This window comes from Heteronotia binoei, chromosome 1 (genome assembly GCF_032191835.1).
Source record: "Heteronotia binoei isolate CCM8104 ecotype False Entrance Well chromosome 1, APGP_CSIRO_Hbin_v1, whole genome shotgun sequence".
Taxonomy (NCBI): domain Eukaryota; kingdom Metazoa; phylum Chordata; class Lepidosauria; order Squamata; family Gekkonidae; genus Heteronotia; species Heteronotia binoei.
The window spans coordinates 201928573-201952720 of NC_083223.1; the positions used below are offsets into that span (position 1 = coordinate 201928573).

General features: G+C 43.1%; 1 protein-coding gene across 1 annotated transcript in view; it reads left to right on the forward strand.

Moving 5' to 3' along the window:
* Nucleotides 1-24148, forward strand: part of GPATCH2 (G-patch domain containing 2) — a 233328-nt gene that overhangs the window by 182262 nt on the left and 26918 nt on the right. Inside the window, exon 9 of the mRNA XM_060246651.1 lies at nt 13237-13319. Within this exon, the coding sequence (XP_060102634.1) occupies nt 13237-13319 (83 nt within the window). The remainder of the gene's footprint in view (nt 1-13236; nt 13320-24148) is intronic.

A 24148-nucleotide genomic window follows, 5' to 3' on the forward strand; every position in this document is an offset into this window, starting at 1 on the left:
TTCACATATTGTATCTGTGCATCAGAACTTTAGTTGGCTACTGGTTAGTTTCCGAGTTCAATTCAACTTGTTAGGTATTACATTTAAAGTTCTTTATGGGATTCACATATTTATAGAACCATATCTCCAGTTATGCCCTCCCTTGCACTCAGCTGATCAAGAGCTTTGAAGAGTCTATTCTTTCAAGGAAATAAAATTAGTGAGTGCTCATTCTAGATCTTTTTCCAGTGCTGGATCCCACCTGGTAAAGCAGTTTGCAAAACATTATTTGTTTTTAAGGAAGTTTTGTAAAGCAAAGCCTTTTAATGAGTTTTAATGTACTTATGTTTATGTGTGTGGCCAAGTAACTGGGAATGGGGACTTCATCTTTATTTGATGTTTTAGTACAATTACTGTTCTACTTTATTTTCAGTTCAATCCTGTACAGAGTTATTTTAGTCAAAAACCATGAATTTCATATTTTTATTTGGGAAAGCTATTCAAGAAGGGTTTCTGATCATTTAAGAAAAAGATATTGGATTTATATCTCGCCCTATACTCAGAGTGGTCACAGTCTGCTTTACCTCCCCCCCACCCCACAACAGACACCCTGTGAGGTAGGTTGGGCTGAGAGAGCTCTCCCAGAAGCTGCCCTTTCAAGGACAACTACGAGAGCTAAGGCTGACCCAAGGCCATTCCAGCAGTTGCAAGTGGAGGAGTGGGGAATCAAACCCAGTTCTCTCAGATAAGAGTCTGCGCACTTAAACACTACAGTAAACTGGCTCTCAAGATTCAGTTTTCCCATTACTGCATGACTACCAGTAGTTGAATAATTTGTTCTCCTAAGAGTTCATAAAGAAAGTGAGTTTCTTAAAAAAAAGGGGGGGGGGCGCTAAATAAAAATAAAGAAGAAACACAACATCAGCCTTACCTGTCATTCATGCAGTGCTCAACTACCATAAACAGTACATTTATTTATAAGATAAACACATTGGTTTCAGCATAACTTACTTTGAAAGAAAATAAGTTAGAGTTCCCAGACAAGATATAGGCTTGGATCCAGACATACTCAAGGATTTCTCCTGTAGATTGTGGCTATCTCACATCTTCCTGTGGCAGCCTAAAATATCCCCCAGAATAAGAATAAGGGGCATTTTGTGTGGCTAAAGGAGTGGGGGGGGGGGCAAACTTAACAAGTAGAAATGGTATTGTGGAATCCAAGCCATAACCTGGGAAGTGTAAGACAAGAAAAGTAGATTGAGGGGCTCAATAATTGCACTCAATATTGAAGCCAATTAGACAATAAAACAAGCATATCAAGTGTCTGGATTTTTTTTTAATATCGTGTTGTGGGTGTCAATTTTAAATTACTGAAAGCTTGAAAATATTCATATTTCCTGTGATTCTTTTTCAGAGGGTTTGTGACCTATAAAGCGTATAAATGGATCCAGCAAGACTGATTCTCTGAAGGAGAATCATGTGGTGAAAGTTTGTTTTTCTGCAGAATACTTGTGTTAGAAGACTAAGTCTTGGGAGTTGCTGGAAAAACAAACCTTTGTGCCATTTAATAAATGGGAAAGCATATGGTTAATTTCCTACATAATGACAGTGGTTTGGTTTTAATGACTAACTTTCAATCATTTTTCTACAAGTGAAAAAACACTTCCTCAATCAAAGAAAATCTTTCTCTAGTGACAAAGATGGCAGAAGATAGTCACTGGGCTCCATGTAGGACAGATGTTCTAAATTCCCCTTTGTAACCTCTGATAATTTAGTAAAGAGAGTAGTAGGGCTCCAGATAAGTAAGCTAAACGTAGATTCTAAGGTGAAAACAATTATAAATTGGGAGGGGTTGCAAATACAGTAGAAGACAGAAACAGGATATTGACAGGCTTGTCTATATCCTTCTTAAAATGGGGTGCCCAAAACTGAACACAATACTCCAGGTGTTGTCTTACCAGAGCAGAGTAAAGCAATACCATCACTTCACATGATCTGGACACTAAACTTCTGTTGATACAGCCCAAAATTGCATTTGTCTTTTTAGCCACATCACACTGTTGACTCAAATGCAATTTTGGGCTGTATCAACAGAAGTATAGTGTCCAGATCACATGAAGTGATGGTATCGCTTTACTCTGCTCTGGTAAGACAACACCTGGAGTATTGTGTTCAGTTTTGGGCACCACATTTTAAAAAGGATATAGACAAGCTGGAACGGGTCCAGAGGAGGGCGACGAAGATGGTGAGGGGTCTGGAGACCAGGTCCTATGAAGAAAGGTTGAAGGAGCTGGCGGTGTTTCGCCTGGAGAGGAGGTGGCTGAGAGGTGTTATGATCACCATCTTCAAGTACTTGAAAGGCTGTCATATAGAGAGGATGGTGTGGAATTGTTTTCTGTGGTCCCAGAAGGTAGGACTAGAACCAATGGGTTGAAATTAAATCAAAAGAGTTTCCGGCTCAATATTAGGAAGAACTTCCTGACCATTAGACCGGTTCCTCAGTAGAACAGATTTCCCCAGGAGATGGTGGGCTCTCCTTCCTTGGAGGTTTTTAAACAGAGGCTAGATGGCCAGCAATGAAGATCCTATGAATTTAGGGGGAGGTATTTGTGAGTTTCCTGCATTGTGCAGGAGGTCTCTTCCAACTCTATGATTCTATTATTTTATATCACAATATTTTAGAATGAAGATAACTGCAGCATGGGATGTTTTGCTTCCTCTTAAAGGTCCTGGACTAGCAGATTGTCTCTCCTACAAAGAATTCTTTTTTCGTTAGATCCTGAAAATGATAGCAGTACCCTTATGCTATGTTTCACAGAGCATTTTGTAAGCATTTTAGGCTACAATGTTTGAAACAGCTGTTTGGAGTGGTTAAAGGAATATCTGTTTACCATGTAACACAATAAGGTGTGAAATTGTAAAGGAAGTGGATTTTCAACAGTGAGAAGAAAGCAAAGGAAATGTCAGTATAAAGTAGCAAATGCAATATAAATTAGAAAATCAGCTTTAAAAATTGCCTGATTACAAGGCAATCACAACTAATAGTCCATTTTTATTTACCATAATTTTTTCTGACATCCCTCTTTTAATATCATCCCTTATATTTCAGTATTTTAAAAATTAAACAAAGGAGTGAAAGCAGGTTATAAATTACAAAGGGATGGGAATTTTTAAAATGTAGCAACAGCTTTATTCCCCAGTGTTCTGGCGTTGTAACTGTTTGTTCACTTAACCAGAAAAGGCTAGACAATAACAATGAAATTTCTTTTGGCCTACTAGTCTAAGTTCACACCAGCCTGGCTTTTGCAGCCCTTTTCCTTCCCTTTGCTTCTGCTTTGACACTTGCAGGCCTGCTTCATTGTTGTGCAGCTGATGCCCTGTCCAGGCTTATATTTTTCTTAATGACAGTGAGTGTTCTTGCCAAATGCCAGGGACCATAGTCACATCTGTTTGTCTCCCAAGCTTGTCTGAGGCTGCTCGGGAACACTTTTTATCCAGGGGGCAGCTTTAACTAGGCCTAATACTCTGGAAAGCTCTCTTTGTAAATGCATACAATGAGGCGACAAGTTCCTGTTGTCTTTCCTTTAAAATTATTCTCTTTGACACTACTTGCTCGAATCCCTGTCACCAGCACATCAACAGCCAAGTTTTCAGGCAAGGTGGTCTTAACAAGTTCTATCCCCCACTGCCAAACAACATGCCTAGCTTCTTGCCAGAACACTATTTATAAAATGATAGCTTGCAGCAAGCTATGGATAAGTGAGAGGAATCAGGGAAACAGCCAGGCCTTGAATTCAGCAGCAGCTCACAGGAGCACAGCTCCTGAACCTTTCTGAGATTTCCCCCTCCCCCTTCCCACCTTACCCATTGAATAGTAGGTGCAGCTGCATAACAATCCCTGGATGAATTCCACCACCTATTTTTCTACAAAACGACCCCTGGAAAAAGCCATTTGCAATCTTCAAGTCTGCATCTTCATATTAAGGAGTATATGAGCAGGGGTGGTAAGAGTTTAAAGCGTCCCACTTCAGGAATGTATAGTGCAATCCTAAACAGAATTATAATCTATTAAATCCCAAACAGTTGGGATTTAATAGATTATGGGATGGAGGCCCCTAGGCAGTTGAAATCTCGGGGGCCCCCTCGCAAATTATTTCAGAGTTGAAGTGCCCACCCCGCCACCCACAGCCCTTGCTGCAGCCTGCAGGCACCTTCTCAAAAGCCCCTTTGACAAAGCTGCAGGGGAGAGGCAGAGAGGCAAACTTGGAGATGACACCAGCAGCAGCTACATGAGGCAGGTTGGGCAAAGAGCAGCTCAGTTGCTGGCTGCATGTGCAGGCTGGGAGGCTGCAAGGAGGGGGGAAACAAGGGGGGAAAGCCAGCCTGGAGCCCCTAAAGGTGTGGGGGCCCATAGGCAAGTGCCTACTTGTCCTAATTGTTAATCCAGCCCTGGTCCCAAATATAGTAGAATAATAATTGTAAACAAGTCAAATCAATCAAATATTCCTGTGGTTGCTGTCTTCTGCCACCCATGTAAATATTTAGTAATGGTCCTCCCATTTTATGCATCTTGCAGGCCCTTTGAATGAAGTTGTGCATACTTTTTTGTGATTGACTTAACAATGCATATGAAAAACTCTATGCAAAGCAATCCTGCTTGAAAATATTATCGTCTATATCATCATCTACCCTAAACTTGGAGTGACTTTGCTTGCTGCAACTCATGGTGAAAATCAGATGCTCTAGTGGGCTTTCTTTCCATTTTAATTCTAAACATATTCCAGATGTGTAAGCATTAGATTCAGGAACAGATGAAACAACTCTTCTCAGTAAGCATGCCAGGTTCCCTTTTTGCTCATAATAATCTATAGAAGACTGAAGGCAAAAGAAGAAGGGACAGCAAAAGATAAGGTGGCTGGACAGCGTTACTGATGTAACTAACACGAATTTGAGCAGACTTTGGAGGATGCTGGAAGACAGGAGGGCCTGGCATGACTTTGTCGATGCGGTCGCAAAGATTCAGACGTGACTGTGTGATTGAACGACAACAGCAAAAACCTATGGAAGAAGCAGAACAGCAAATCCTCTTGTACATTCAGTACAGGAAATTGTTATTATGAGGAGTGTTAAGACAGTAGTGTTAAGACAGTAGGATGAGCAAATTTAATTGATCTTGTTTTGAAAGGGGAAATTTCGGATTATATTAGAAGCTGTTCTTTTTTAATTTGATAAAATTGTTTAATTGTTTGCAGCATGCAAAAGCACCCTTCTGCTTTTCCTAGAGAAGCAGGAAACAAAAGTTGCTCTCACCTTGGGTAGTGATCAAACTGAACATAGTTGCCTCTCAAATAGTCATTGATTTTAAATTTAAAAGTAAAGATGACAACAATAACAAAGTGGTCCTTATGTAGTGTTATGTGTTTTAACTCTATTGCATGTGCTGATGGAGAGAAGTTAGGATCCAAATTTCCTAATCTAACTGATCAGTAATCTTGACATCTCAATGCAGTGTAACTGATAATCAATTTGAGCAGAATTACTCAAGCTCAGCTAGCTGTTATTCCTGGATCTAGGGTCTTCTGGTACAATTGGCCAACTTTATTAATTTTTTATCTTTCATCCTACTTAAATTCTTGTTTTCCTTTCCTATTCCTTCTCAGGATTCCTTCATTACAATGAAAAAGTATAAGTAGTCCCCTGTGCAAGCACCAGTCGTTTCCAACTCTGGGGTGACGTCGCATCACAATGTTTTCATGGCAGACTTTTTTTTTGTGGGGTGAACATAAGAACATAAGAGAAGCCATGTTGGATCAGGCCAACGGCCCATCAAGTCCAACACTCTGTGTCACACAGTGGCAAAAAATTTTATATACACATATACACTGTGGCTAATAGCCACTGATGGACCTGTGCTCCATATTTTTATCTAAACCCTTCTTGAAGGTGGCTATACTTGTGGCCGCCATCACATCCTGTGGCAGTGAATTCCACATGTTAATCACCCTTTGGGTGAAGAAGTACTTCCTTTTATCCGTTTTAACCTTTCTGCTCAGCAATTTCATCAAATGCCCACGAGTTCTTGTATTGTGAGAAAGGGAGAAAAGTACTTCTTTCTCTACTTTCTCCATCCCATGCATTATCTTGTAAACCTCTATCATGTCACCCTGCAGTCGACGTTTCTCCAAGCTAAAGAGTCCCAAGCGTTTCAACCTTTCTTCATAGGGAAAGTGCTCCAGCCCTTTAATCATTCTAGTTGCCCTTCTCTGGACTTTCTCCAATGCTATAATATCCTTTTTGAGGTGCGGTGACCAGAACTGCACACAGTACTCCAAATGAGACCGCACCATCGATGTATACAGGGGCATTATGATACTGGCTGATTTGTTTTCAGTCCCCTTCCTAATAATTCCCAGCATGGCGTTGGCCTTTTTTATTGCAGATGCACACTGTCTTGACATTTTCAGTGAGTTATCTACCACGACCCCAAGATCTCTCTCTTGGTCAGTCTCTGCCAGTTCACACCCCATCAACTTGTATTTGTAGCTGGGATTCTTGGCCCCAATGTGCATTACTTTGCACTTGGCCACATTGAACCGCATCTGCCACGTTGACGCCCACTCACCCAGCCTCAATGGATCCCTTTGGAGTTCCTCACAATCCTCTCTGGTTCTCACCACCCTGAACAATTTAGTGTCATCCGCAAACTTGGCCACTTCACTGCTCACTCCCAACTCTAAATCATTTATGAACAAGTTAAAGAGCATGGGACCCAGTACCGAGCCCTGCGGCACCCCACTGCTTACCGTCCTCCACTGCGAAGACTGCCCATTTATACTCACTCTCTGCTTCCTATTACTAAGCCAGTTTTTGATCCACAAGAGGACCTGTCCTTTTACTCCATGACTCTCAAGTTTTCTAAGGAGCCTTTGATGAGGAACTTTATCAAAAGCTTTCTGGAAGTCAAGGTAAACAACATCTATCGGGTCTCCTTTGTCCACATGTTTGTTCACCCCCTCAAAGAAATGTAACAGGTTAGTGAGGCAAGATCTTCCCTTGCAGAACCCATGCTTCCTCAATAACCCGTGTTCATCAATGTGCCTACTCATTCTGTCCTTGATAATGGTTTCTACCAACTTTCCCGGTATTGAAGTCAGACTGACTGGCCTGTAATTTCCCGGATCTCCTCTGGAACCTTTTTTAAAGATGGGGGTGACATTTGCTACCTTCCAGTCCTCAGGAACGGAGGCAGATTTCAATGAAAGATTACAGATTTTTGTTAGAAGATCCACAAGTTCAACTTTGAGTTCTTTCAGAACTCTCAGATGTATGCCATCCGGACCTGGTGACTTATTAGTTTTTAATTTGTCTATCAGTTGTAGGACCTCCTCTTTTGTCACCTCAATCTGACTCAGGTCTTTCAATACCCCTTCCAAAATTAGTGGTTCTGGGGCGGGCAAAAAGTTCTCGTCTTCCACAGTGAAGACGGAGGCAAAAAATTCATTTAGCTTCTCAGCCATTTCCCTATCCTCCTTCAGTAATCCTTTCACCCCATGGTCATCCAAGGGCCCCACTGCCTCCCTGGCTGGTTTCCTACTTCTAATATATTTGAAGAAAGTTTTATTGTTGGTCTTTATGTTTTTTGCAATATGCTCCTCATAGTCCCTTTTTGCCTGCATGATCACAGTCTTGCATTTGATTTGCCACAGCCTGTGTTCCCTTTTACTAATCTCACTTGGACTGGTTTTCCACCGCTTAAAGGAGTCCTTCTTACCTTTTACAGCTTTTGACAGTATGTACCTTTCCTTTCAGTTTCCTCTTCACATGCCTCCTCATCTCAGTGTATTTACCCCTTTTAAAGTTAAACGTGGTTGTGGCGGTCTTTTTGGACAACTCCCTATTTATACAAACGGTGAAATCAATAACATTATGGTCACTGCTCCCAAGTGGCGCAATCACTTTTACATCTCTCACCAAGTCTTGGGCATTACTTAGGACCAAATCCAGGATCGCCCCACCCCTGGTAGGTTCTGAGACCATCTGCTCCATAGCGCAGTCATTGAGAGCATCAAGAAACTCAATCTCTTTCTCTCGACCAGAACACATATTGACCCAATCATTCTGCGGGTAGTTAAAATGGTGGTTTGCCATTGTCTTCCCCAGTCATCTACACTGTCCCCCCAGCAAGCTGGGTACTCATTTTACCAACCTCAGAAGGATGGAAGGCTGAGTCAGCCTTGAGCCAGCTACCTGAACCCGGCTTGAACATATGAAGCTGCCTTATACTGAATCAGATCTCAGTCCATCTAAGTCAGTATTAGTCTACTCAGACTGGCAGCGGCTCGCCAAGGTCTCAAGCTGAGGTTTTTCACTCCTACTTGCCTGAACCCTTTATAGTTGGAGATGCCAGGGATTGAACCTGGGACCTTCTGCTTACCAAGCAGATGTTCTACCACTGATCCTACCACTAATTGCCTCCCACCGGGATCAAACTCTGGTCGTGAGCAGAGATTAGGACTGCAGTACTGCAGCTTTACTACTCTGTGCCATGGGGCTGCCTCTCATTACAGTAACCCTGACAGATATTACATTATATTATAGTTTGTGCTGTGCCCAGAAATCTTTTACTATCCATGATCCTGCAGTATAATCACAGGAGAGCTGCTATGTATAGAAGAGGCAAATTGCACCAAATCACAATGCAAACAATATATTCTTATCAAAATAATACAGTATCGCAATATAGTGTCAAAATTCATGTAGAAGTCACAATTACAATAGCCAAACTTCCAGGACTCTGTGTCAATGTCCCTTTAAATATCTCTTTAAATTCACATTCTGCAGATCTCTTTCACTGTAAGCAATTGTAACAGCAATTGGGCAGCAATGTCAATAAATACAGAGAAGGCCTTTCATTATTTGAAGGATGTGAGAGAGATCTTTCCTCCACCAACTCTTACTCCCTCTCCTGGCAGGAGCTGCTGACTTAGGTTTTAACACCAGTCTAGGAAAAGAATATGCCCCAAAACATTGAGTGCCACACAATTTTAAGGATTAACAAAATGACATGGCTTTAATGCAAGTAAGGCTGGAATGAAGGCAGAGGCAGGAAATGAACAATAATCAGAAAGAAATAATTAAAGAATCAGTGAATGTGCACACAAATAGGAATTGGGTGGATGCTGCACTGGGATGTTGACTTAGAATGGCATATAGAGTTCTGAGGTCTGAAAATCTAGGTAAACCTGAGACCCACGTCAGCATGAAGGTAAGGAAGGATTTTCAGTAGTCAGATGGCAAGTGTGCCAAATGAGAATCCAGGCTGAGTTTCTACTATTAAATCTAACAAAAATTGAGAGCATGAACTTAATTTCTGAGTGTTCCCAAGCAAATTTCCAAGATTAAGCACAAATAAAAATGGAGAGGAGCCGAGCTCAGAGAAGCCTCCCTGCCCAGCTGCGCAGTCGGGGGGGGGGGGGGGGAGCATTCTCCTCTGAGATCGGCTTCCCTCATGAGGGGAGCTGAGCTCAGCCTCTCCGCCCAGCTGATTTCTCTTTTAAGGCCAGAGCAGCTGGGGCGGCATTCTCCTCCAAGCTTGACTTCCCTCACAAGGAAAGCCAGGCTCATTGGAGAGCACACTGCCACACACCATCCTGCTGCTCTCAGCTTCCCAGGTTTGCAGCCCAGGAAGCCAAGAGCAGCAGGACGGGGGAGGGGGTGCCCCGTAGGTGAGGTGGTGCCCAAGGCAGCTGCCTACCTCGCCTACTCCCACACGCCGGGCATGAATACCTCAGAGTAGTTTGAGTTTAGAAGCTAAGCAGGATTGGCCATGCTCCGTTCTTGGAATGGGAGACCACCAAGGAAGACTAGGGTTGCTATGTGGAGGAAAGCAATGGCAGAACCATCTCTGTTTATATCTTAGCTTGAAAAAAACTGTGTGGTGGAATGTCATGGGGTTGCCATAAGTTGATTACAACTTGATGTCACTTAATTACTATTATACAATATCATTAAAAAGGCCTGCTAGGTCACATGAGTAATCTAGTCCAGCATTCTGCTTCACACAGTAGTCAAATAGTATAAGGTTGGAAAGAAAATTGTTGTTCAGTTGCACAGTCGAGTCCGACTCTTTGCGACCCCATGGACCAAACCACGCCACACACTCCTGTCTTCCACCGTCCTCTGAAGTCTGCTCAAATTCATGTTAGTGATATCAGTAACACTGTCCAGCCATCTCATTTTTTGCCATCCCCTTCTTTTGCCTTCTGACTTTCACAGCATCAGGATCTTCTCCAGTGAGTGCACCCTTCTCATTTGGTGGCCAAAGTATCTGAACTTCAACTTCAGCATTTGACCTTCCAAGGAGCAGTCAGGGTTGATTTCCCTTAGGACTGACTGATTTGAGCTTCTTGCAGTCCAAGGGACTCTCAACTCTCACAATCAGACATTACCACTGGGAATACCATCACATTGACTATAAGGACTTTTGTTGGCAGTGTCTCTACTTTTTATTATACTGCCTAGGTTCGCCATAGCTGTCCTCCCAAAGAGCAAATGTATTTTAATTTCATGGCTACAGTCACCATCTGCAGTGATCTTGGATCCCAGAAATGTGAAGTCTGTCACTACTTCCACATCTTTCCCTTCTATTTGCCAAGGAGTGATGGGGCTGGATGCCATGATCTTAGTTTTTTTTTGATGTTGAGTTTCAAGCCTACTTTTTCACTCTCCTCTTTCACACTCAACAAGAGGTTCTTTAGGTCCTCTTCACTTTCTGCCATTAGAGTGGTGTGGTCTGCAAATCTGAGGTTGATATTTTTCCCAGCAATCTTAATTCCAATTTGTGTTTCATCCAGGCCAGCATTTTATATGATGTATTCTGCATATAAATTAAATAATCAGGGTGTCAATGGTACATCCTTGTCGAACTCCTTTTCCTATTCTAAACCAATCAGTTCTTCCATATCCTGTTCTGACAGTTGCTTCTTGACCCTTCTAGAGGTTTCTCAGGAGACATGTGAGGTGGGCTGGTAATCCCATCTCTTTAAGGACTTGCCGCGGTTTGTTGTGATCCACACAATCAAAGGCTTTAATATAGTCAGTGAAGCAGAAATAGACATTTTTCTGGTATTCCTGTGCTTTCTCCATAATCCAGCGAATGTTGGCAGTTTGTTCTCTCGTTCCTCTACCTCTCTGAAACCCAGCTTGAACTTTTGAACTATTGAGGAATTTGGGCAATATTTCCCCATGTTTTGCATTCATATCTAGGTGTATACTTTGTATTTCTTTTATCAATTCAGGTTTTTTACCCTGTTCTGAAACTATATTACTCTGTAACTGATTGTAAAATTTACTTAAAGAACACCTGTGAATAATGTATCTGTCCTGTCTTTTTAATTACAATTTTTTTTTTATTTCACACTCTCAACCAAAAATTTGTGGCGTGCTTTACCACAGTTAAAACAAGGAATGAAAGCAAAATAAAATTAACATTAAAAAATCACAGTATAAGAGAAAGCCTAACAGTAAAAACAGATGAAATAAAAAACAGTCTACATAAAAGTAGAGTAAGAGCAGAGTATAAAAACAACTAGAGCAAAGAATATATTTCCAAAGATCTAAGAAAATAAAAATGTCTTTGCCTAGCATTTGTAACTCCAGAAGCTCATCTCCAAACAAATGTATATGCAGGAAGGCAGTTTCAAAGACAAAGTAGAAAAGGCCTAACCTCTGGTTGTTATATACCTTTCCTGCTCAAAAACAGGGACAGAGAGAGAAGGGTTTCAAAAGATATTAATTTCCAGGCAGGTTCATATGGGGACAGGTGATCCTTGAGATATCCCAAACACAAGTCATTTGCTTTTGGGGAATGTAGAGATCTAGTACTTTACTTTTACTGCGATGACTATCAAAATTTGAAGCTTTATGTGATTAATACATTCTCTTGTATGAAACATTGCTTTATCATGTTTTACACTTTGTATGTTTGGACTAGTTCCCATTTGAATTTAGTAGAAGGTAGGTCTTCCATTTTCCTGTTTACTGAACAAATTCATTTCAGGAGGTTCATGATGTGGTAGAACAGTGCCCACCCCACCCCCCATGGGCTAGAGATGCCAAACTCACAGTGAGTCTCCAACTGACTCTCCTCTACCTGCCCTCCAAGTTTGGTGAGGATTTGCTAAGGAAACAAGTAGCAGCCTTCCAAAACAGGTGCCCCCAGGAAAGTGCTCCCTGGAGAAATCACAGCTGCAGGTTCAGGAGGAGTATGTTGAGCAGCCCCCCGCAAGCTAGAAGCATCAAACGCATTTTCTGTGTAACTATCTTCTGCCAAGTAAAAACAGCTGTGTGAGAGCTGGGAATATACATCCATTCTACTCCCATAGAGCAGAATGGGAGCTCTCCTGTTGTCAACCAGTATTTGTCAAGCTTTGGAGGGACACCATTGGTGTTTGGAGGGCTGCAGAAGTCCACCCACACCCAATTGCTTTGACAATTAAGTGATAAGCACCAGCATGTCTGTCTCATGAACCACCAACACAAGCCACATGAACCTCCATAAAAATATGGTGGTTCATAGGAAATTCGCAGGAGATGTGATCGAATGAACCTTGACTCATGAAGCAAAGACCAGGTGATTTTCATTACAAATTTAGGTTTGTGACAAGGTTTGTGCCTATCCATAGGTGGGACCTCCAAAGGACCTCAGTCAAAAATTATTTATAAAGTGTGGAAAGAAAGTGGTTTGTTTTTGTTTTTTAAATCCTTCATGCCCAGGCTTAAAAAATAAAATAAAATTGTCAGTATTTTGAAGATAGACAAAATAGAAGTACTTTTTCATACAATGCAATGTTGATATAAAATACCCCCAAGATCTAATAATGTGATTACTTTTATCACTTAAGGGAGTGAAGCAAAAAACAAATGTATGTGTATTTAATGTTCAAATTATGAAAGTTATTGAAAAGAGGATTCTGTTTGTTAGAAGTTACCTTAAAAGGTAATAATGATCATATAGTAATAAAATGTTATTCTAACACTAGGCATTAATAGACCAATGGAAACTTACCATCAACCTTGTGAAGACTTTAGAAATGTAATTTTCTCTATTTTCTTGAGGGGAGCTTCAGTGTTGCATTTACATTGAATAAGAAAGGTGGTTGGCTTTGAATATTTAAAATATTCCTTTTCCATTACATATTCTAGAAACAGTTCACATGTTGAGTGACTTTCAATAAATTTTCTTGTAATTGTTTACAGACAAACAAGTGTCCACTTAGGATCTTTATGCATGGGAGATATCAAACGAAGAAGAAAAGCTGCACCACTTCCAGGACCCACTGGTAAGCACTTTCACCATGATAACATACCCAAAATTGTAAGTCTGCAAAATAACATGGAGGGAGATACCATGTATCTAAATAAGCTTCGGACACTTAAGAGAACATTATCTAACTCTCACTGGTTGATATCAGGGTTTGTGCAGAAATGTTAACATTTAACATTGAAGTCAGTGTAACTCATTCCATGTGTTGCTGCTAACTGGCCCTACTCACTTCTCAGTTGCCTCCTCTGAAAATGAATACCACATTAATATCCTTAACATTTCACAATGACTCCCATTGCATACCTTTTCATATCCATCATTATTTGTTCCCCGTTTTTCTTCTAAGCTTACAAAAATAGTAGAAGTAGTTACCAAAATAGGTGAAATTAAAAATTATTTGATGTGTCTATGTGGGCCCCCAAGCCCAAAATCTCGATGGGAGGAGCAACAAATCTTGAAGGAAAATGTAAGATGGGTACTGAAATAAGAAGCAATACAAAAAGGGTGCCTGGGCTGACCAACTGCAATCCGATCCAGAGTTACTCCAGTCTTACTGGAGTACTGAAATCAATGTGCTTACAACAGAACTGTGCTGTGAGAAAAAATTTTATCCCACCTCATCCAGACAATTTCAGTTTTCAGATACTAAAGAAAGAGCAAAAGCATAGCAGCAAATAAAATAAAAGTAGCAGCATGTTTCTGCAACTTGTTGCTTCCTGCCTTACAACACCATGCCATAACCTATACTCATGTTCACCAAATTTAAGCTTCTTTTCCTTTCCTCATCACTCCACTAGCTCTTTTCTTCCTTTTTCAGCTTGATAGTGTATATGTGAATTTGGAAGAGTATTCCCAGTCCCACCCCACAAGAGCATTGCCTTTTGAATTCAATATGTAGTTGTGGAATTGGTTTATAAAAAGTTTTAGTACCCACTGTTTTCCTACCCTATGGTAACTGTACAAGGTAGAGTTCCTCCAAAGAGCATTAAATGTGAAATGCTTCATGCATCAAACTTCCCTGGTAAGTTAGTTCTACTTGATTCCCAAGGCATGTCAGTTTGGCAAAATCAGGGCATATTGGTATGATGCATTTAACTGGTATTGCTTGGGTTGTGAGCCTCCTAGTTCCAAGGCCATGCCATGTCTGTGCTCTGCACTATGCCTAGCAAACCACTGGTGCTTAATCTACAGGATTATGTTGGTTTGATATATAGTATTAGCAGCCAACACAAGAATCCAAGTTCACTTTGAAGGATTCAGACATTGAAAAGGAAAAGAGTAGAGTAGACATTTTAGACTGCATATATTATATATGAGAAACCTGTAATATGACTAATTCTTTGGCTGCTGTGTTTGCTGGAAAGGCACAGTCAGAATTGAAGCATATTTACACTGTATAAAATCTATGTATCTGTATTTTATACATATCAGTGCCACATACACACATATACATATATATATGTATAGCCTACATACATGCACATGTGTGGGGAGAGAGAGATTATTTAACTTTGGCATGCCAGTAGAATACAACTTTGAAGTTTCACAGTTTTAGTTTTTAGCGGCAGAAACAGAATAAGAATCTTCTAAAAATTGTTGCCAAAGCACCTGGGCAGCCCAATCCAGACATAAGTGGTGGCCGGCCGTGCTGCTAGTAGACTTCCTGAAGACTTTGGCACGCTGGAGCGTGGGAAGGAGAGAGGCGTAGCTTGCCATGAGGGAGACGGTTGCCATGGCAACACCACTGGCGTAGGCACGCAAGGGAGGCGGAGGCAGCCAGCAGGGAGGGCCAGTCCACCCCCCCCCCCCATTGGCCAGTCCTAGTGCATGCGCCATGGTTCATTACAGTCAGGAATGAGGAGAGACAGCCCCAGAGAGGCTGATAGCCATCCCCAACCCACCCCAAACAGAGAATGGAGCCAGTGATGGGCAGACTATCAACTGCAAAGGAGAGACGTCCCACGGGGATGGAACAGGGGAAAGGAGAGACGTCCCACGGGGAGGGAACAGGAGTGAGGCTGGGCATGTGCGCACGAGAAGCCTGACTTGGTGGTGAGGTGGGAGTGGGGGTGAGACAGGACCACATGGGACCACGGAGAAGCCGTCAATCCCCTCACACCCTCCCACTGTCAGAGACTCTGCCAATGGCAGGCAGACAAGCAGGAAGTACCAAGTGCAGGAGTTCGCTGTCATAGACAGCGGCTGGAATGTGTGTCTGGGAATGAGCAGCCCAGCAGCAGACACCCCCCACCCAGAGACCCCCTGTGTTGCCCTGATGCCCCTTGCCATGCGCACGGAACACCTCCCCCGGGGGCCACAGAACTCAAGAGTGCAAGTGCATCAGCAACAGAACTCTGAGTCCACTTCATCACACACACCCCTTAGTGCCCTGTGCACAGCAGCCATGTGAGATGGAAAATGCTTAATATCTGGAGAGAAGATAATATTATTTCTATAAGGGGATTTTAACTTCACGTTGAAAGTGACAAGGAAGTCATTTTGTGAAATGTATGTCCATATAAAGCATCCTAAAACTAAGTTTCATATATATTTTAATCTGCACTTCAGACATCATCAGTATCTTCCTCTGTTTGCAAGACCTGATATCCCTGCATTATTTTCTTGTGGAGGTAATAGCAGCAGTTCCAATCAGTAGCAACACTGGCAGTTCTATTTTACCTCCAAGAAAACTTGTGTATGTGTGTGTTTTAAAAACAATTTTACACCATTTATGTGACTTTATGCTAATGAAAATATTTGAGAGAGAATGAACTTTAAATTTGCTAATACCACATTGTTTAATCACTTAGACCAAGGATGTATAATGTAGCAGGTATTTGTAAACCTGGCTGAAGGCTCAGTTTGACTCAGAATACACAAGGAGGCCTTAAGGAAGCCAAAACTCTTAGCCAATATTAGTGCCACCAATGGCGGCTAGTATTGCTGCAGTTATCTCGGCAGCCTGTCCTCATCCTACAATGAGAGTCATCTAGCTATGCCTTCTGTCAGAAAAAGGCACCCTCAAAGCTGGAAGAGGCTTCTACCACCTCCAAATCTTGAGGGGACCTGAGTCTACAGAGTAGAATGGGAGTGGATGCCAGTACTTCCAGTGCCACAGTGCAAGAGATCCATTGTTGTACAGGTAGACAACTGCTGTTGCTGTAGTACCATAATTACAGGCAGTAGAGTGTCAGATTGTGGCATTGCCTTTATACCTTTGTCCTGATCTAATGCGGTGCTGCAACAAAAGGTGCCAGGACACAAATAAATCTGGAAACAGTACTCTGGGCTCTGGAAGTTCTAGTTTCTAATGTATGTGGGACCTCACCATAGTTATTCAGTAGCATGGATAATAGCTGGTCATCTGACAGCAATGAAAATCCTGTGAATTTAGGGGGAGGTGTTAGTGAGTTTTCTGCATTGTGTAGGGGGTTGGACTAGATGACCCTGGAGATCCCTTCCAACTGTATGATTCTATGAGAAATACATGCTGTACCATCTCAGCAGCAATTTCATGTATTCTCGCTCTATATGCTCCAGAGTTGAGAGCCATCACTGATAGCTCATGCCAAGGGTAAGCTGAGTCTTGACACACCCAAGCTCTGATCTTACGTGCTCTGATTGCTGAACATTTGGTAGCAAGACTGGTTTTCAGAAAAGTATTAAACTGAATAAAATATTTAACCAGATTGCCAAAGCAACTCTACACCCAGTCGGATCTGTGACTAAGGTCTTATTGGCATATCATTGAATGCAGGACTGTATATAGGAGCACAACACAATGGTATTTGAATATAATATAGTTCTTTTACCATTCATGTATTCTGATTTTCGTCTAGGGATGGCCACGCACCAGGAAAATGGAGGTTCATTGTGGTTCATGGGGCCACATGAACCTCCATGGACCTTTCCATTTACTGAATTGGTTCAGTTGATGACATTCATGATGTGGTAGAATGGTCCCCACAGGCTAGTGAGTCTCCAGCTGGTTCTTCTCTACTGCTGTTCAAGTTTGGAAAGGATTGGATTTTGGGGGACTAAGTTACAGCCCCTCAAACAGGTGTCCCCCAGGAAAGTTCTCTCTGTGGAAATCACAGCTGCAGGTTCAAGAGAGTGTTGAATCTAAGCTCCCTGCGAGCTTAGAGGCATCAAACTTGTAGAGGACCTCCCGGGGATGTCCCTCTACCTGCCTTCCAAGTTTGGCGAGGATTGGCTGACTTGGATAGCCCAGGCAAACCCAATCTCATCAGATCTTGGAAACTAATCGACTCTAGCAAGTACTTGGGTGGGAGACCTCCTTGAAATACCAGGAGTTGGAAGAAGGGTACAGGCTTTATTCAGCTACCTCCCTGAATATCCTCCACGCCCCCAGTAAGGGCCAGTCACCAGAGGTTGCCATAACTTGCAAGTGCACACATTCACACATGAACCCATGCACTTATTTAAAAAGTTTGGTGAGGATTGGCTGGAGGGGTCAAATAACATCCCCCAAAGCAGGTGCTCCCAGGAAAGAGCTCTCTGGGGAAATCACAGCCACAGGTTCAGGAGTAGTGTGTTGAATGACCTCCCCCTTGCAAACTATTTTTATTTATTTGTTTTATTTATTTACCTTAAATTTGTATGCCGCCCACTCCATATACAGACGCTGGGCGGCTCACAGTCATAATATAATTATATATTAGCTCTATTGGGTGTCATATTATATATATAGCTCTATTGGGTGTCATATAGGTAGACGATAGTATTCAGCGGCAAAGTAGTGGCAGCTCCTCACGCATTTGTTACTGTAGGCCTGCCGAAAAAGGTCGGTTTTACAGGCCCTGCAGAATTGGGAGAGATCCCGCAGGGCTCTTTGGCCTCTGGAAGTGCGTTCCTTAAATTAGGGGCTGCCAGCGAGAAGACCCTCACCTGTGTAGAGCATAATCTGGCCTCTCTTGGTCCAGGGATGGATAACAGATGTTAGCTTCCTGAATGCAGTGCTCTCTGGGGTATATATGGGGAAAGGCGGTCCCTCAGATAGACAGCTCCTTGGCCATATAGGGCTTTAAAGGTCAATACCAACACTTTGAAGCAGATTCGGTACGCTACAGGCAGCCAGTGCAGCTCTCTCAGCACCAGTTGAATGTGCTCCCTTCGAGGGAGCCCCATTAACAACCACGCTGCAGCGTTCTGCACTAGCTGCAGTTTCCAAGTCAGGGTCAAAGGTAACCCCAAGTTGAGGGCATTACAGTAGTCTATCCTCGAGGTGACCGTAGCATGGATCACCATTGCTAAGTCGTGGTGCTCCAGGAAAAGGGCCAACTGCTGTGCCTGCCGCAGACGAAAAAAGGCAGACTTGACAGTGGCTGCCACCTGGGCCTCCATAGTCAGAGAGGACTCCAGAAGCACTCCCAGACTCCTGACCTTAGGGCTGGTATCAACGGCACCCCATCAAAGGCCAGCAAGGGAATCTCCTTTCCTGGACCACTGCGACTCAGATAGAGAACCTCCATCTTCATTGGATTCAACTTCAGTCAACTCAGCCTGAACCAAGATGTCACGGCTTGTAATGCCAGGTCTATGTTATCCAAGGCGGATCCGGACTGGCCACCCATCAACAGATAGAGCTGGGTGTCATCTGCATATTGATGACATCCCAGCCCGTTAAATAACATCGGGGATAGAACCGCCCCTTATGGCACACCACATATAAGTGGGTGTCTCTGGGACGATTCCTCCTCTATCACCACCCTTTGTCCCCGACCTTGGAGGAAAAAGGCCAGCCATTGTAGGGCGGACCCCCGAATCCCCACGTCAGCGAGGCAGCTAGTCAGTAGCTGATGTTCAACCGTATCAAATGCAGCTGACAGATCTAATAACAACAGCACCATTGAGCCCCCTCGATCCAGATGCCGCAGAAGGTCATCTATGAGGACAACCAGAACCGTCTCTGTCCCATGACCTAGAAGGAAGCTGGACTGAATCGCATCCAGCGCCAAAGTGTCATCCAGGAACCCCTGTAACTGAGTCGCTACAGCCTGCTCTATGACCTTACCCCAAAAGGGCAGGTTTGACACCGGCCAATAGTTCACCAATTCAGCCGGATCAGCAGATGGTTTTTTTAGGAGGGGGCAGACCACAGCCTCTTTAAGGGATGTGGGAAAGATCCCTTCATAGAGGGATCTATTGATGATCATCTGTAATGGTTCACATAGCATCACCTGGCTGGCTTTCACCAGCCAAGACAGGCACGAATCCAACCCATAAGTGGTAGGGCGTACAGTAACAGGGGTCATGTCGACTTCCTCCAGGCTGAGTGGAGTGAAGGAATCCAAAAAAGGACCAGAAGACGTGCTTGGTGCCTCAAGTTCACTCACTGTATCAAATGTGGCGGGAAGATCATGGCGGAGCAGCAAGACCTTTTCTGCAAAAAAACTCGCAAAAGCCTTGTAGCCTATTTCCAGTTTCCTAGCGTTTGGTTTACCTTGTGACAAGGTTGTTAGTGACCAAATTATACTAAATAATTGTGCCGGGCATGAGGTCACAGGTGCAATCCAGGTCGCAAAATAAGCCTTCTTTGTGACCTGGACTGCCATTTCATAGGTCCGCATAAATTACCTATAGCATGTTCTTGTCACAAGTACATTGCCACTGCCTCTCTAGTTATCTTAGTTGCCTTTTCATCGATCGCAACTCCAGGGTATACCACAGAGCCAATCATGAACGGGGACGAAGAAGATGTCGAGGAGCAATCTCGTCGATAGCTGCAGAGAGTCGGCTATTCCAGGTCTCCACAAGCTCATCCAACAAGTCGCCCTAGGGCCAGGGATCTCGCAGTGCCATCTGAAACCACATAGGGTCCGTCTGATTTCGTGGGCGAGCTAAAACCTGCTCGCCGCCAAAACAGGGTAGGAGTGGGATATTCACACTGGCCCTCAGGGCATAGTGGTCCAACCATGGCACTGCTTCCTCAGCAGTCCGGTCCACTACAACTCCTGCTGCAAAGATCAAATCTAGCTTGTGTCCTGCTTGTTGCGTGGGGGTTATTATATATTGGGAGAGTCCCAGTGCAGCCATGGAGGACACTAGATCCGCCACTCGACTAGAGGCCATGTCCTCGGCATGGACATTGAAGTCACCCAAAACTATAAGGGTTTTGGGAAGTGGCCTGCCACACTCCATCTCAGGATGGGTGGTGGCCTGCCACACTCCCCCTCACCTGCCCATTTCATTGTGGATATGGATTCTGGGGTTGGCCAACCCTTCTTGGGCCCAGGAGGCAGTCACCATCCAACCTCATCATTGTCAAGATTAATGTTATAGGTGGGGAAACCTTTTCCTTGGCCCCAGATGGGAAGTAGTCACCTGCGTGCCTTCCAATGGGTCACATGGTTTGGGGCCTGGCCAATCCTAAACGTACAGTTCCATGAGGCGCTCTCCCGCCTTCTCAAAGTTGGCATAATTGCTGGAGTTTTGGAGATGAACATCGGCAGGGGAAGCTGGAAGCCCTGAAGGAAACCCAAACCCTGAGAGATGTGTTGACAGGGAGAGGCTGAAAGTGCCAAGTCTTAGGGGACTTGGGAAAACCTACCATGGGCAGTCAGATCCTTCTAGAGAATCTCTGTTATCCCACCTCATTTCTGAGGCCCAAATGTTTCTGTAAGGTCTATTTCATTGTAATTGCAGAAAGACCTAGCAAGTCTTTGAGGAAAAGATTCAGTTGTCAGATTAATAAACAACCTTTATCTTTGTATGCCGTAGGTTGAAAGGGCTTATTTATGGATATTTGGGGACAGATAGCATGGTGGGGCTAGCATTCTGTTGGAAGACATGTTTGTATATTTGTTCAGCACCTGTGCCATTCTTTACTTTCAGATACATTACAAGACTGTGGACTATTGTAGCTAGAACTGTTCCTGGCTAAACATTTATTAATTGTGACAAGAACACCCAATTTATTTCAGCACTCTGACTTATTTACTGCTCTTTCACCTTTGTATTTTGTATTGAAAAAGTAAAATGAATATTGATAGAGTAAACTATTGATTTCTAAATTTATAGCCTGTTCTCAGCCTTGAGACAAAGTCACATACCAATAGCGCTGTGTATTAGTAACAAAGGATGTGGATTTACTCTTATAGCAATGAGAAACTATTGAAGCAAGAAACTTTTGGCTGTGGAGAGCATTTTATAGTTTGAAAAATGTCATCTGTAAAGGTGAACTAAAGCAGTGAACAAATAAGGTGAATTCTATCAGATAATTCCATCAACAGCTGAAGTAGTAGGGTCTTAATCTATATCCTTTTTTAAAAAAACAGAAAATATTTGCTTTTATAGTCATTGGTAAAACTCCCCCCCCCCCCAAAAAAAAAAACACTGAAGAAATTAAACCAGTGAGGGTACCAGCTGAAACAAATGATGGTTCTCCTGTATTGTCTGCAGTTTACATACAGGCTTCTAAAAATGATGAAGAGTCGTTGGAATATATGCTTCCTCTTAGAACTGCCATGAATTTTTCCAGGAAATAAACACCTAAAGGAATTGATGGCATGTGAAAGCAATACAGTATCTGACATGGGAGCATGTCATTCTGAATGCCTTTGTCCTGCCTCCTAACCACCTGAACAATAATACTATTTAGTATGACCTCTTAGGGAGTTTTATTGCAAAAACAGAATGCCCTTGAGTTTCTCTCTCTAGGCATATATGTGTGTGTACACATGCTTGAAACCGTTTTGTGCCTGCATAATTGTGAGCATTCTGCCAAGGAAAGCAACAACAACCAATTCCAGTATTCAGTTCAGTCCTGTGCCTTGCACGCTTAACTGGATTTGCACAGCCTACACATGAGTAGGCAAACAGGTGATGGGAGTGTGATGGACTCAGGCCCTTAGCCTGAGTAGCTGAGAGACAGGCTTGCAGCGATTGACTGGAACGTTGCCCAAGCAATGGAAAAGTATCCTTGGGAGGTTTGCTCATCAGAAAAATCACCTCAGGATTTTTAGTCTGATCCAGGGGGTCTTCGAGTGAAGTGTTCAGTATACCAGTCTGAGGTGAAGACAGTGGGCTTAGGCCGGGCATTTGTAAAACCAACTGGACGAGGGGCTGAGAGCGGCCAGAGTGGCTGGGCTCCTTGTGGGAGACAGAGCTGAGTGGACTCTGTCTGGAAGAGGGCGTTTTCAAGCGGTTTGAAACTCTGAGGGAGATTTTGCCAGCGCATCAGGCAATCTCCAAGTACAAACAAGATCACACAAATACACACTGAGGGGTGAACTGGATTCTGGTGGTCAGCAGGATTGCCCAAGATGCAGACCAGAGGACTAGCTGTGGGGCTGAATCACATCGGTATTCAGGGGTACGAGTCCTGGAAGACAGTGTCAAAGGGTCTGTGAGGGAGAACACTGACACCAGTCAGGGGTTCTCTATGTGTGTGTGGAAGAGTGATTGAAGTTTGTTATTTATATGATTTGGCACTGCCTAAGTTAGGGTAAAACATCTGAAGAAACAGCATTCTGAGTGCTCAGAAGGCACAGACAACCTGTGTGAAGTAGAGTCTAGTCGGACTCTGAAACCTGCCTGGTTTATTGTTTATTTTAAGGAACTTCTGCCAAAGTCTTGTTATATTTTTACCATAGCCTGGAAAAGACTCTGCTCTCTGTAATTATTTTATTCTGCCAACCAGCTGCCAACTGATTTGCCTTTTAATATTGAAGTTATAATCAATATTATTTCATCCCCCTTCTTGCCTTTTGTTGCCTAATAAATATTTTGTGGTTGTTAACGTTAAAACCGTCTGGTGCCAATTATTACTAGTTCTGACAGGATTTCTGTGAGTCTGACTGAAGGACTGAGGGAAGGTGACAGAGGAGAAATTTAAAGTGGTCACCTCCTGAGTTAAGCCTCTGACTGTGGTACAGGCAATGCTTTCAAGTCTCTTAATTTTGATGGGGAAATTAGCTAAGAGACTAGGTGGAGCGAATTTAGGAGCGAGGATCTTTTCTTTCAGTGAAACGGAAGTTCGGGTTTTCAGCCAAGAATAGTCCAAGCAATTGTATTTTTATAGTGTTTACTTAGGATATGTAGCAAGAGGATTTACACACACACACACAGGTCTATGTACAAGCAATCAAGTGACTAAGAAAATAGAGATTATCGATAGAGGAATTCAAGGGTTGTTGAAACGGGTAATATTCACCTGATCCAGAAGAGAAAACGACCGTTCAATGGAAAGTACACAAAGAGAAACGCAAACGACCAGCTTACCATGTCCTATAGACCCAATTACAGGAGTAACAGGTGGTACAGACTGCAAATGGCGCCCTACAGATTGCACACCGAGGTGGGTTTTTGACCCACACTATATAGGGGTTTGACAGATGGGAGTTGTTAGTTACAAAGGGGCTTTGATGTTCCAGTGATGGCTATCTTGAACCGCTATGTTGGGCAACTTCGCACATTTTGCTAGGATGATAGGCTCGGAGCAATTGAATAATTTGTTACCGGTTTTTGGCTGACACTCGGGAAGGGATCAAAGTCTTTTAAGGGTAGGATCAATCAAATTATGCATTTGATTGGAGTTAGCAAGGTAGAGGTAATAGGCTGGAGGAAGAGGCAATTGGCAAGTAGCAGAAGATCAGAGTGAGAGTAGTACTTACCCGCAGTTCCCATGTTATTATGCATCCTGTTTGGGCGGAGGCGGTGGAGGGGGAATGAGTGAGACTACGCTGAGAGACAGACTTCAGGCGCCAACCAAAACAAGCTCTCTACTGGGTCCATTCCATCTGTTTAGATGGAGTGTTTTCTTGGCCTGTTTTTGGTTGGACTCCATTTTGTTTAACAGCAATAGGAGACCCACTCTCTCTCTAG